Source organism: Zosterops lateralis, assembly GCF_965231275.1.
Source record: "Zosterops lateralis genome assembly, chromosome: 1".
NCBI classification, from domain to species: domain Eukaryota; kingdom Metazoa; phylum Chordata; class Aves; order Passeriformes; family Zosteropidae; genus Zosterops; species Zosterops lateralis.
The window spans coordinates 77,873,411-77,887,231 of record NC_139762.1 but is presented as its reverse complement, the minus strand read 5'-3'; the positions used below and the strand labels follow the sequence as shown (position 1 = coordinate 77,887,231).

At 42.6% G+C, this 13,821-nt stretch overlaps 1 protein-coding gene across 1 annotated transcript in view; it reads right to left on the bottom strand.

Annotated features, from left to right (window-relative positions):
• MYO10 (myosin X) overlaps positions 1-13,821 on the bottom strand; it is a 163,271-nt gene that overhangs the window by 117,006 nt on the left and 32,444 nt on the right. The window contains 1 exon segment of the mRNA XM_083866016.1: positions 11,616-11,714. Within this exon segment, the coding sequence (XP_083722142.1) occupies positions 11,616-11,714 (99 nt within the window).

Below are 13,821 nucleotides of genomic sequence, written 5' to 3'. Positions count from 1 at the left end.
ACACCAACAATGCTGAACAATGAGACCAGCCTCACATCCAAAGGAATTTAGGAAGAGGGGAACAACTGAAGTGACAAGCTTGTTCATCATGGAGCTACAGATTCATTGTTGTCGTTGTTTTTTGGCACGATGCTGCCTGAATTCCTTCCCATGTTTTGTGAACAGCTGAACTGTGTTCCCTTACAAAAGAAATTAATATGGCAGCCTGTGTACATCTGCTTTAATCTTAAAACAAAGCAGTTTTGCTATCTTTAGTACAAGCATAATAAAGGCACCAAAAAAAGACAGATGGTTTGGATTTTCTTTGCAGAAAGCAAGAGAGAAGACTGACATCTCAACTGTTTACGTAGCCACAACCCATTACGTGGCCACAGCAAGCCGGGGGGGATGCAGAAAGTACCTCTTTGTCAGTGCTTCAGATGCTGACTGCTTTCAGTCAGGTCTTATAAAAAGCCTAAAACAACTCTGCTCACAGATAAATGCTTTTGTTCATACAGACTTAATTTATATTGTTAGGAAAACACTTAACAACGGCCACACTAATGCCAAACAAATTAATTTCAGTAAAGCTAGAGCAAACACTACTGTTATGTTTAGGCAGCACAGAACAAAACCCTTGAAAATCCAACATTAAATGAGTTATTTATGGTCATTGCTCAGCCCTTCTGCCCCCATCATTTATTTGTGCATTAGAAATCTCCTGACTGCTCACTTGCAAACTCCCTGACTTCTGACCAAAACTGGCCACTGCACTGGTAGCCTGAAAGTTCATTTTGCAGGGATAATACAATCACACTGGTGTGGTAGTTGGGATGGGTTTTGGGATTTGGTTTTTAGATTTTTGTTTTGCTTTGCCTTCGTGTCTTTTTTTTACATTTCAGCCTTTCTTTTAAAATATCTCACTTCAGGATTAAAACTTTCCCCTTCCTGAAATCAATCAAACTGATAGTGGTTTTGGCAGAAAGACAAGTAACAGGAAAAAGTAAGGACAGAACATGAGCAACATATCCAAGCAGTAATTCATAACTTGCTTTGTATTTTTTATGTAATAGACACATAGTTCAGGGAAAAGAACACACAAAAAGAGGCTTTTCCTTATTACCCTTTAACAAATATTCAGAGAATGACAGTCATGTAAAAATATCACCCTTGATATACAGGGATAAAAAGACAAGCTGAATTAGCTCCTGAAATAGGGGCAGAAAAATGTTCACTGATACAGATATTGCTTCCTTTAGCATAATTAAATGCCTTTTTAATATTTCCATGCTGGAGAATTTAAGAGACCCAAATTAATGACTTTTCCAATTAACAAGTACTTAACAAGTAAAAGAAGATGGCACACATGAAAAAAACCCAAAACACTTGTTCAATTTGTGAGTGTTTCCACTTGAACCAGCATTCAAACACAGTCCTGACAAGTAACTCTTGGGATTTAGAAGCAGCCTTTCCATTAAGGAAAACATTTGCTGCAGTTGCATTAAATCCTTCCCAGGCACGGGGAGGCTTTTGTGCATTGCAGTTACACCCCATTAAAAGCTTCACAGGAGGGCTGGGGTGGCACGGCTCAGTGGGCCTGTGCCACACGTGGGCTGGCAGGGCACGTGCAGCCTCTGCTGCATCACTCGCTTCACCGACATCTGCTCTTCATGGGATGGAGCAGGCACAGGAGAGCAGGGCACAGCCACCCCTCCTCACAGCTCCTCCTAGGAGGGCACCAAAGGGCCCCTGGGACAGCCAAGTGCAGTCGTACAAGGCAAGGAAGGCCAGACTCCCTGCGGATGCTCCCGGAGGAAGCTGCCGACGCACATCTGTCACGAGCTCCGTTTACGGCCGCGCCAACAGATGCTTGCTGCGAGAGTCGCTGAACTTTGACATCCAACATAAAGATGTAAACACTTCTCCACAGAAGATAAATCCTGAGTACTAAAAGGCGCTCTGGCTGACTTCTGGCCCTCCCCAACCCCACACTATCCGCCAAACCCAAAACTCTCACACGTATCCCTTAAAAACAACAAAAATAAAGAAGACCCAAAGCACCAAAAAACCCCCAAGAAATTAGCATACTAATAGCCACAGCACCAAGGTTTTTTTAAGTATGCTAATCAGTAGAATTATTACAAGTAAGCCAAATATAACTAACTAGAGAATAAAATGAACTTTATAATGTTTAGACAGATGGAATCTGACTTCCTGCTGTAAAGCTGCTGAATTTGGCATTGACCCTGAGCCCCAGAGGCAGAGGGTCTGCTGCCCAAAAGACACACGAGCTACCCAATGTCCGGAATCAGTAGTCAATACCTTTCATATGCACCACTAAATTAAAAAGCATGACAGTCTTCATAAATAAGGTTTGCAAAAAGAGATGGATTCATTTAATTCTAAAAGCAGCCAAGACCAAAGCCAAATGCATATATATTTGTGTATTTTCTTAAGAGGCTGTATATACAAGGGAGCTCACAAAGAGCTTCTTTAAAATGCTCCCTTGCAAATGTGCATTTGAAGGGCAATAGATATTGAATTCAAGGAAATGTCCAAAAAACACTGTTTGGAAATACTTTCGGGCCTTCATGTGGAAGAGCTAGAAGCAAGCATGACAATTTTCAATGCTAGCTAAGAAAATCCTTGTCCAGAAGGATTTACTTCTCCAATGCCTGATCCTATGAACTATGGACGCAGCCAAACACAGCATTTACTGATAAACAGTCCTACTGACTTCAGTAACTTAAGCCAAGTCACTTCAGTGGTGTTATTCATGCCCTGTGAATATGAACGGAAGACTCTTGTTTAAAAGGGCTCCTCACAACAGCAAAGGCTAGCACAAGAGAGTCCCAAGTAAGGGTGAGAAAGGACACAAGGCAAAGAAAAGAGTCCTTATGAGAAATGCTTAGCCATTACCTGCAGGTTTGGGGCTTTCTTTTTAATTTTAAATCAAAAGTGAGGAAAACATGAGCTCTCCTGGTATAACCACACAGTAACTTCAACATAATCCTATTGCTAACTCAAAAGTCAAACAAAAGGACCCCCTTCCCCTCCCCTAACTAACCAAAACAAAGAAAAAGAACAAAAAAAACAAAGAAAAAGAAAGAACAAACCCCAAACCTCAAACAAAGCCCAGGTCTACGACTTCTGAATGAGGTCACGATGAGAAACTCTCACAGCCTTCAATCCAGGAAAAAAAAAAAAAAAAAAAAAAAAAAAAAAAAAAAAAAAAAAAAAAAAAAAAAAAGGTGAAAACCTCCATGGAAAACATACTTGAGCTGTGTTTAACAAGGAACATCTGTAGTCCTCCAATTTCTGAGATGCAGAAATGCCACAGAAGAGCCACAATAAGTTAAACACACAGGAAAATACACTTTTGTTGCTGCCCAAACCATTTACAGGTGCCTCTGATTTAAAACTAAGGATACCAAGCTCTACTCTGTTTGCTGACATAACACCATGCTGTGAAGAACTTCTTTGTGAAGAAAATTCACTGAAAGCTGGTTTAACTGACAAAGTCTTTACTGGTGAAATATGACATCTGTTTTAAGAGCATACATTTTTTGGATATTATCACTCAGCTGCTTCTATTTATAACCTTTGATGTAAAAGTTTCTCTCAGTCAGCTAAGTAGGTATGCAATTAAGCATCCCGAAATTTTCGTGTTGGTCTGAGGACAGTTTGCAGCAATTGATTCAACTTTTACTTCTCCTTGGATGAGTTTGTTCAGATAAGATTTCCCCTACACACACATTACTTATGTCTTACATATAGACAATTCTCCCCTTGCAAGGGAATGTATGTTATTAAAAATATGTGTTCTTAGGTGATGTTCTGGAAGTCCTCAATTCTCAAAGGTTTAAACATAGTGCTACTTACACCAACAGCCATGACTGCATTAAAAGAAGAAAAGAAAAAAAAAAAAAAGGAGTCCTTAGATGCTGACTATATATTTATTGGCATTACTTTTATATATACATAGATGTACAAATGGAAGAAAAAGTAGAGAGTCCTATGTAAGAGACTAGAAAAACATTCTTGAAATCAATGCCACACAACAAAACATGGCTCTTCTGAAAGATTTCACTCCCCCCAAGCTTTTTGTATTTGCCATCTATGCTTTCACTGCAGACAGTTTCACGTGTGTCTGTACACATCAGGAACACAATGCAGTCCTCTTTGAACTGAGATAAAGTTCACAGTATTCAGGAAAAAAAAAAGAAAAAGGAGAGAAACTGGAAAGAGGTTTTTTCTCAATGGAACCACTGAATACTGAACATACACAAGTAAGTAATTTCAAACAAAGCATAGAATAACAGCAGAGCTTTTAGGATTTTATTTAAACATTCACTTGAGTACTTTATAAGCTCACACAACTTCATTAAAAATACAGTAAGACAATGCGGAAATGTCGGCTTTACTGTAAATAAAACCTTGAAGGAAGAAATCATTTTAACCCTAAAAAATAGATGTAGCAAAATATCCTTACACATGGAAAAAAAAAAAAAAAAAGAAAAAGCAGTAACTGTAATGCCATCTTGCATATGAATATGTATCCAAACACAAAAAGAAAGATTAGGACCTACTTTTTTAATTCCAACTGTTCATAGACTTCACTGATATACTTAATATATTCATACTAAGTATGACTATACTCTATTAATACAGTATAGTCATAGACATGGTGTTATGGTGTTTCCAAAACATCCAGGACAGAGTCTTTCACCAGCTCTGCATACTAGTGGAACAAAAAACCAAACGACGCAACTGACCCACCCACCAGCCAGCAAGTGACTGCAGCATCTTCTCTTCTGGAAAGCACGAGGTTTGTGCTTATAAAGGGAAACATATTTACAATATGAATTGTCTGTACATCATAGCTTTTCCAGTCACTGCAGGCTCTCTGTTTTGAGGGCCAGCCTGCAGGAAGCTTTGGAGAGCTACTCCAGAGCCAGCTGCAGCCCAGCATCATGAGCATGTGCTAAGAGGGAGGTCACACCTTTCATCTCCCACTCCTTTATCTTGGGCCAGGGTGCTGAAACACAGGCCTGATGTACTCTTCCCCTCCTTGTATTTAATGAGGCTTTCATCTACCCCCAAACAGGGCCACATTTTTCTTCTTTTATAAAGAGCTAAGAATTTTTGATAGCCATTTGCTCAGGAAAATCCAAACTTACAATGTGATATTTTAGTACACCATATCTCATGTACCAGATATTACTCACAGACCATCAAATCAGCCAATTTTAAAACCAGCTCACACAGAGGAAGACAACAGCAGATAACAGTATCACAGTAGTCTTTAACGAGAATTAGTAAATGAACTGTTTAACTGTAACATTCAGGCAATAAATACAAGAACACTCAAGAAGGAATTATATCACCACGTGTTAATCAAGAAATTGCTATGCAGCTTGTAAAGTACCATTATATAATTCTACCTTCACACTGGGTAGGATTCCCTACAACCACTCCTTTAGCATACAACTGTATGCTGCCACAGGTTTTTTGGCAAATTAATTCCTGCCACTCACAGAAGAACAGAAAGAAGAAAACAAGAAGTAATGTACTGTGCTACGAAATTTTGATAATTCTGCAAACTGACATTGGCAAAGACTTGAAGCCCAGACTTTAAAAAGTTACATCCAAAACCAATTCCAGCAACACACCTTCCCAGTCCCACCGCCCTGCCAATCATGTCTTCAGAGGACATGCAAAATTCTCAGTGAAAAGGTGAAAAGGGCAAAGTCTAGTAGAAGCTACTGAATCAGAGTAGATGAATAACAAAGCTGTGCTTTGATAAGGTCCCAGTGCTTTCATCAGTTTGTCATTAGACTTGAACATGAGCTCCAGCTGTCAAAATGATGTGGGAATCTGTACACCAGCCATGCTTCAAAAAGCATCATCACCCCATATTTCTGCAACTTCACTCTTCGCTTCCCCTTTTTGGTTCTTCAAAGTGATATTGAGCATTGCAGAGATTGCCAAACAGTCAGGAGTAACAGTCAAGCATTATCTCAGTTCCATTTCACCTGCTTGCAACCATCTGCAGCCCACAGGTAACCAAACAGCAAGGGCAGGATGGTTGAAAAGCACATCAAGAAAAGCAATGGGAGAAAAGATATTAATTGACCAATGTCAGCTGGCACAATTCTTTTACACACTAAGTCCACTCCAGAAACCATAAGCCCTGAAAATCATTAAAGTTATCAAATGCAGTGAATTTCTACCATGTCTTTGGCTGTGCAGCTGCCAGGTCAGACCCACTGAGGAGGTGGAATGCCACATGACAGGTCTGAAAGCTGACCCCTATGTCCTTCCCATTTTGCACCACCTGGTTTTAACACGAGCACACCCAAACAAAGGAGGCAATTTTTTTCCCCAGTGATGTTTATCACACCAAGGTTTTCTAAGCAAATGTAATCAACTGGATGACATCACAGTAAAGACTTGAGACTTTTTCCATACTACCTGAAGTTTCAGCTCACATTATGGACACCACAGAAAGGCAGTAATATCACACACAACACACACACGGAACACCTTTAACAAGCAACTTACCTGCTGGTGGATGTCAGCACTAGCTCTGCCATTCTTTTCTAGGGCACCAAAGCAAGCTGACCCTTTTACAGGGGCATCTGTGGTTCCCTTAAGTATAAGGATTTTGCAGCTCAAAACACTTCTCAAAGTCAGGGTCTTTATGGCTACACATCAGTTACAAAATCCTGTGAAAATTACAGGTAGTCTCCCATGTAAGCATGTGGGTCACTCGTACTAGGAGCTGGAGAGGGCTTGTGTTTAAGATTAAAGGTACGTTTAAGATGTCATTTCCTGAAGGATGTTAGTGTAACAACACACAGCAGCCTTTCTACACTGCAGGTCAAATTTAATGGTGATGCTTTCATGGGATGGAGCATTCTGATTTTAGCTCGAAAAAGCTGTCAGAGAAGACAGTTTCAGCCTTTCCACTTAACTGGACTTCAAATTTCAGTAAGAAGAGTCAAAATATGCAATGTCCCAAATCTGAGAACTGTAAAGGTTTAACATGCAACCCACAGAGAACACACACACAGCTGGTGTGTTGGCTTTCTTGTACCTCTGAGAGGAGGCTTTGCACCCAGTGGTAGTAGTTCTTCTCAGTCTAATTTTGTGGATGTCTTCCCCCATGCCATGTGTGTCTGTCACCAATAACATGGTGCAAGAGAAAAGAATGATAGAATGATAGAATCATAGCTGGATTGGAAGAGACCTGTAAAGGTCATCTAGTCAAACCCCCCTGCTGCAAGGGGGAATATCTTCCACTAGACCGAGTTGCTGAAAACCCCATTCAACCTGACCTTGAAGACTTTGAGGTATCCACAACTTCTCTGGGCAGTATGTTCCAGTGCCCCACAACCCTCAAAATAAAGATTTTCTTCCCAAATCTCATCTAAATCTATCCTCTTTTAGTTTAAAACAACTACCCCTTGTCCTACTGCAACAGAGCCTGCAAAAAGGTTCGTCCCTAGATTTCTTGTAGGCCCCCATTTGGTACTGGAAGGTGCTATAAGGTCTCCCTAGAGCCTTCTCTTCTCCCTGCTGAACAACCTCAAGTTTCTCAGCCTGACCTCGTAAGAGAAGCATTCCATCCCTTTGATCATTTCCATGGCCTTCCTCCATGGTTCCAACAGGCTGATGACCTTTCTGTCCTTCAGGTCCCAGAGTTGGATACAGCACTCCAGGTGAGGTTTCATGAGAGTGGAGTAGAGGGGCAGAATTTCCTCCTCTGACCTACTGGCAATGCTGCTTTTGGTACAACCCAAGATACAGTTGGTTTCCTGGGCTATCTACACACTGCCAGTTAATGTCCAGCTTTTCATCCACCAGCACCCCGAAATCCTTCTGGGCAGGGCTGTTCTCAATCATTCTTTATGGATACCAGGGGATGCCCCAATCCAAATGCATGAACCTTGTACTTGACCTCATAGAACATCATGAACTATATATGTATGTGGCCACTTCTAAATCTTGTCCAGTTCCCTCTGGATGGCATTCCGTCCTCCAGGCTTGCCAGCTGCAGCACTCAGCTTGGTGTCACCTGCAAACCTGCTGAGGCTGTGCTCTGTCCCACTGACAATGCCACTGATGAAGGCATCATCTGTTCTGGTCCCAGTCCAGAGCCCCAAGGGACATCATTGTCACCAATTCAGCTCTTGACCACCACTGTCTGGATGCAACCATCCAACCAGTTCCTCATTCACCAAAGAGTTCATCCATCCAATCCATATCTCTCCAATTTAGAGGGAAGGATGTTGTGAGGTTCTGTGTCAAAGGCCTTAGAGAAGTCCACACAGATGACATGCACAACTCTTCCCTTCTTCACTGATGTGGTCACTCCACCATTTTCATCCCACAGTGCCAGCACAGCAGCAATTTAATCATGAGTACATTACATCTTGCTCATCAAAAGCCACTCTGCAATTCTGTCTTGTTCCTTTCCTGCCTGGAGGAAAGCATGAAAAAATAGCAAGGGTTCCCTGTCTCTCAAAGACATGCTTTTATTTTTTTGGCCATGTGCCAGCCCAACTTTCTGTTACTGTAAGAGAATATAATCTTGGAGAGGTCACCTTCCTCCAATAAACTACATAATCACCAACCTATATGGAACAAGGCTCTCACACTCACCAGCATTACTTCAGCTTTGTCAGACACAATCATAGCAACTGACTGGAGAGGTATCAGAAAGAACTATTAAAACTAAGTTGCACATTCAGGTCATACCAAATGAATATTTTATTCACAAATCCTTTAGTTTCCCACTATGCCCTCCACATGAAGAGAAAATACACAGCTGGTGTCACCACCATAATTCTGGGGGTTTTGACAAGAGAATGGCCTATGCAGCACCAGGCACGCTGGCTTAGATGTGACTCACCTCTGTCAGCAAGACTTCAATCTTACTGTGATTATGGAGACGTGGTGGGAAAGCTCCCAGAGTGGAATGTTGCCATGAGAGGCTAGACACTGTTTAGGAGAGACAGACCAGGCAGGCACAGTGGTGCAGTTGCCCTCTCTGTGAGGCAGCACTTGGAATGTATTGAGCTCCGTCTCAGGGTGGAAGATGAGCGAGTCAGGAGCTTATGGGGTCAGGACAAAAGGGCACACTCTGTAGGTGTCTGCTCCAGGCTGCCTGACCAGGAGGAGGAGGTGGGTGAGCCCTTCCACAGGCAATTACAGCAGCCTCAAAGTCACATGGGAGGGGCTTTAACTACCCTGACATCTGCTGGAAAGCTACACAGCAAAGCACAACCAAGGAGGTTCCTGGAAAGCACTGATGACAATTTCCTGTCACAAATACTGGAGGATCCCACAAGGAATGGTGTGCTGTTTGACCTCACAGTAACCAACAAGGAAGGCCTTACTGGAGAGGAAGGTTGGGTGCAGCCCTGGCTAGAACAGCCATGAGGTTGTGGGGTTCAGTATTGAACAAAGAGGTAGTAGGGCAGTGAACAAGATTATGACCATGGACTTCAGCTAACTTTGGCCTCTTTAGGGATATTCTTGGAAGAATTCCACAGGAGCAGGCCTTGTAGGGAAGAGGGGTCCAGGGGACTTAGTCAATAATCAAGGTTCAGTTCCTTCACGCTCAAGAACAATGCAACCCAGTGAGAAACAGGTCAGGCCAAGGGCACCAGAAACCTGTGTGAATGAATAAAGAACTGTCATTGCTCAAGTATAAGCAAAAAAGTTCACAGGAGATGACAGTAAGGTCAGGCCCCTCAGAGTAAATTTAGAAAGGTGATCAGGATAAGGAGAAATGAGACTAGAAAGGCCAAGGCCATCTAGAATTAAATATGGCCAAGCATGTAAAAGATAATAAACAGGGCTTCTTCAAAAACATCAATAACAAGAAGAAACCAAAGGATAATGTGGGCCCATTAATAAATGGAGGGGGGACCCTGGTAACAGAGGACATAGAGAAGCCAGAGTTGTTGAATGCCTTCTTTGTATCAATCTCCACTGACAGTATCAGCCCTCAGGGATCTCTGACCCTGGAGACAAGGGCAAATGAACGTCAAGAGGAAGAACTTTTCCTTAGTTGAGGAGGATTTGGTCAGAGAACACCTAGACAAACTTGACATCCACAAGTCCATGGGCCCTGACAGGATGCACCCATGGACTGCTAAGAGAGCTGGTGAGTACCACAGCAAGGTCACTCACAATCACCTTTGACAGGTCATGGAGATCAGGAGAGGTGCCTGAGGGCTGGAAGAAACCAAATGTCACCTCAGCCTTCAAAAAGAGCAAGAATGAGGACACAGGAAACTACCAGCCAAGTAGCCTCACATCAATACATGGAAAGGTGATGGAGTGACTCATTCTGTAGGCCATCTCGACCCACATGGGAGACAAGAAGGTGATCAGGAATAGCCACCATGGGTTCACTAAAAGTAAAAAGTATGTTTGATCAGATTGATCGCCTTCTGTGCTGAAACAACTATCTGGATGGACAAAGAGAGCATAATGGATATTTTTAAATTTGACATCAGCAAGGCTTTTGACATTGTCTCTCACTAAATCCTCACAGGCAAACTCAAGAAGTGTTAAGTGGGATGAGTGGACAGCAGAATGGATTTGGAACTGGCTGAGTGGAAGATCCCAGAGGGATCCCAGAGGGATCAGTGGTACAGTCTGGTTGGAGGTCTATCACTCATAGTGTCCCCCAGGGTTCTATACTGGGCCCACTGTTATTTCATTTGTTCATCAATGGCTTGGATGAGGGAATAGAGTCCCTTCTCAGCAAGTTCACTGCTGACACAAAGCTGGGAGGAGATGTTGATACTTCAGGTTGAGCAGCCTTTCAGAGAGCTGAGCAGAGAAGAACCTCCTGAAACCCTGCAAGTGCAGAGTCCTGCACAGAAGGACTGGGGATCCTGGTGGACAACAAACTGTCCATGAGCCAACAGTGTGTCCTTATGGCCAAGAAGGCCAGTGGTATCCTGGCATACAATAGGAATAGCAAGTCAAGGGAGATGATCCTGCCCCTCTGCTCAGCCCTGGTGAGGCACATCTGGAGTATTGTGTGCAGTTCTGGAGTCCACAGCACAAGAGATTCATGGAGCTGCTGGACCTGGTCCAGCAGAGAGCTACAAAATTGGTAGAGAGTCTGGAGAATTTCTCTTATCCTCAGCCTTAAGAAAGGCTGAGGAAGCTGGGCCTATTCAACCTCAAGAAGAGGCAACTATGAAATTACCTCATTAATCTGCATAAATATCTGAAGGGAGAATGTCAAGAGGATGGAGCCAGGCTCTGCTTGGTGGTGCCAGACAACAAGGAAAAGAGGTGCAGAAACTGATGCACAGGAAGTTCCACCTAAACACAAGTAAAAACTTCTTTACTGCAGGTTAAGGGTGACCAAGTACTGGAATAGGTTGCCCAGAGAGGTTGTGGAGTCTCCCTCACTGGAGATATTCAGGAACCATCTGGAGACGATCTTGTGCAATGTGCTCTAGGATTGTACCCTGCTTGAGTAGGGAGACTGGACCAGATGACCCAATGTGGTCCCTTCAACCTGACCCATTCTGTGATTCTGTGAAACCTTATTTTTTACAGAGTTGTGAAAAAGACAAAACATAGAGGAGCAATATCCATACCTGACCATAGTCTGTCCTGAATACGATAACTCCTTCTGCACAGGAATGAACAGTGCTGGGATAATGCTGATTATTTTCTCGCAGCCAGACCCGAGACCCCTGCAATAAAAAAAAACCAACGGAGTTATAGATGACATAACAGAAAAACTGAAAAAAAAATCCTACTCACTATTTTTTCTCTGGCAATACTTACCAAGGAATAGGAGAGAAAGAGAAACCAAAACTCAAATAAGCAAGTGAAAGAAAATAAAATAATCTCTTAGCGAGTATTTGTTGATTTGTCCTTGATCAGTAAACACAAGAGAACTACACTGAAGTGCCTTTTTCTTTTTTACAAGTTCCTAAATACCGGCAAGAGCAGCTGGAGCCAGTCCTCTGATTCTCTGAGTCATGTGCCTCATGCTAGCACATGTAAAATTACAAAACAGTGTTTGAATTTACACACAGTTCAGAAGATACGCCCTAAAGCCAGCTGGCTCCCTACCTGTTTATTTTCAAATTCAGTCAGACACTCCCAGCACTTCCATCTTCCACCTTTTTTCTAAACTACTTCCCTTTATACAGTTCTCCTCTCTTGGTTGCACAACAGTGCAGAGAATTAAAAAAAAAAAATAAAATCAACTAGTAGCAAGCAAGTAGAGCTTAATGCTGCATCTACCACCTGGCTGCTAGATGCAGCATTAAGAAAAGAGAAATATCTAACACTGAGAACAAGGGAGGAGGACCACAGCACCACAGCTTTTGCTGAAGCTGCAGCAAAAGCCATCCCATAAGCAATAACCACTCAAGTTGCTCCTGTGTAGGGAGAAGACTGTAGCTGGCATGAAAACACTGGGCAGCAATGACCCATGGCCTGATTTCCAACCCAAACTATACTCCTGTTCTCTTCAAACACCTGGCTTCACATCAGGGCAACAGTATTTTAGTGCTTTTCAGAGGACAGAGATTTTTTTCACCATAACAGTCAAATGCCCTCCTAAAGAAAAAGTAAAGGAGTGGTAGGAAAGGGCTGGGATACACCCTGACAATCATAAAGTTTAGGGAAAACAGACATAAAGTCTTTTTTAGGTGGAGGGGGTGCAGTCCTGATAAATAATCAACACAAATACAGGTTTTTATTCTGTTGCCTATTTAAGGTGAGTGGCCCATGAGCTTACCATGAACTTCCAGCCACATTACAAGTTACATGTGATTTTAGATAATGTTGAACAGACGTTATTTTTCTTTCTATGATAAGATAATTGCAGCACTGAGACAAAATAGTACCCATGGAGAATTTAGAAACTCTTGCTGTTTGGTTTCCCTAAATGGAACGAGCTCACCTGGACACAGAGGACAAGGCAAGAGCATCCCTCTCTATTTTTTGCCATTGCATCTTTTCAGAAACTGCTTTCCATTTTCAATGCCACAAATGCCTGTGAAGCACTTGCCCTTTTACTTCCAAAACCTCGAGTCACATGGTTTCTAAGTATACAGCAATGCTGAAGCAGTTCAAATGCAAGGCTTATCAACTCAAAAGTGCAGTGTTGGGGCAGATGGAAGTGGAAAGGAGAGTGCCAGTACCTGAGGTGGGCAGGGGGGAAGCAGGGGACTGGAAAACAGTGGGGAGACAGTTCCCCAGAAGTAGTAAAAACAATAGATAGGACTTGAACATTAATTTCAAAATCCAGTAACAGCAGCTGGAACATTTCCACCCACTCTCCTGGGTCTGCATCAGACTCTGGTTATCAGAAAAGCCAGCACACTGCTCTGTTTTTATTCTCTTGAACACGACAAACATCCTCATGCTGACTGGCCCAAGGGTACCTCTCACCCTGCACTTCCCAGAGGAAGAAAGGCTGATGTGAGGGCATTGCTCTTGGACTTCCTCTGCTACCTCTGCACCAGAGCCAGCAAACAGAAATGTCCTGTGTCCCTCAGGTACAGACACACGAGCAATGACAACTTTGAAGGCTACACATTTGCTACTAAAGAATATCTACCACAACCACCATGTAGAGACAAAGGTTTTTTCACATTAATGCAGGTGTTGCCATCAGCTCACTGTCCCCAAGAGTGGCCTGAAAATGAAAACCTGGGGTTTGCAGCTGCCCATCAACCTCTGTGGGGCTGAATGATGCAGAGCCCACTTAAATCACTATGGAATGGGTCTAAAGCCCATAAGCATGAGTGCACAGCAAGAAATGATGTGATGATGCACCCATGC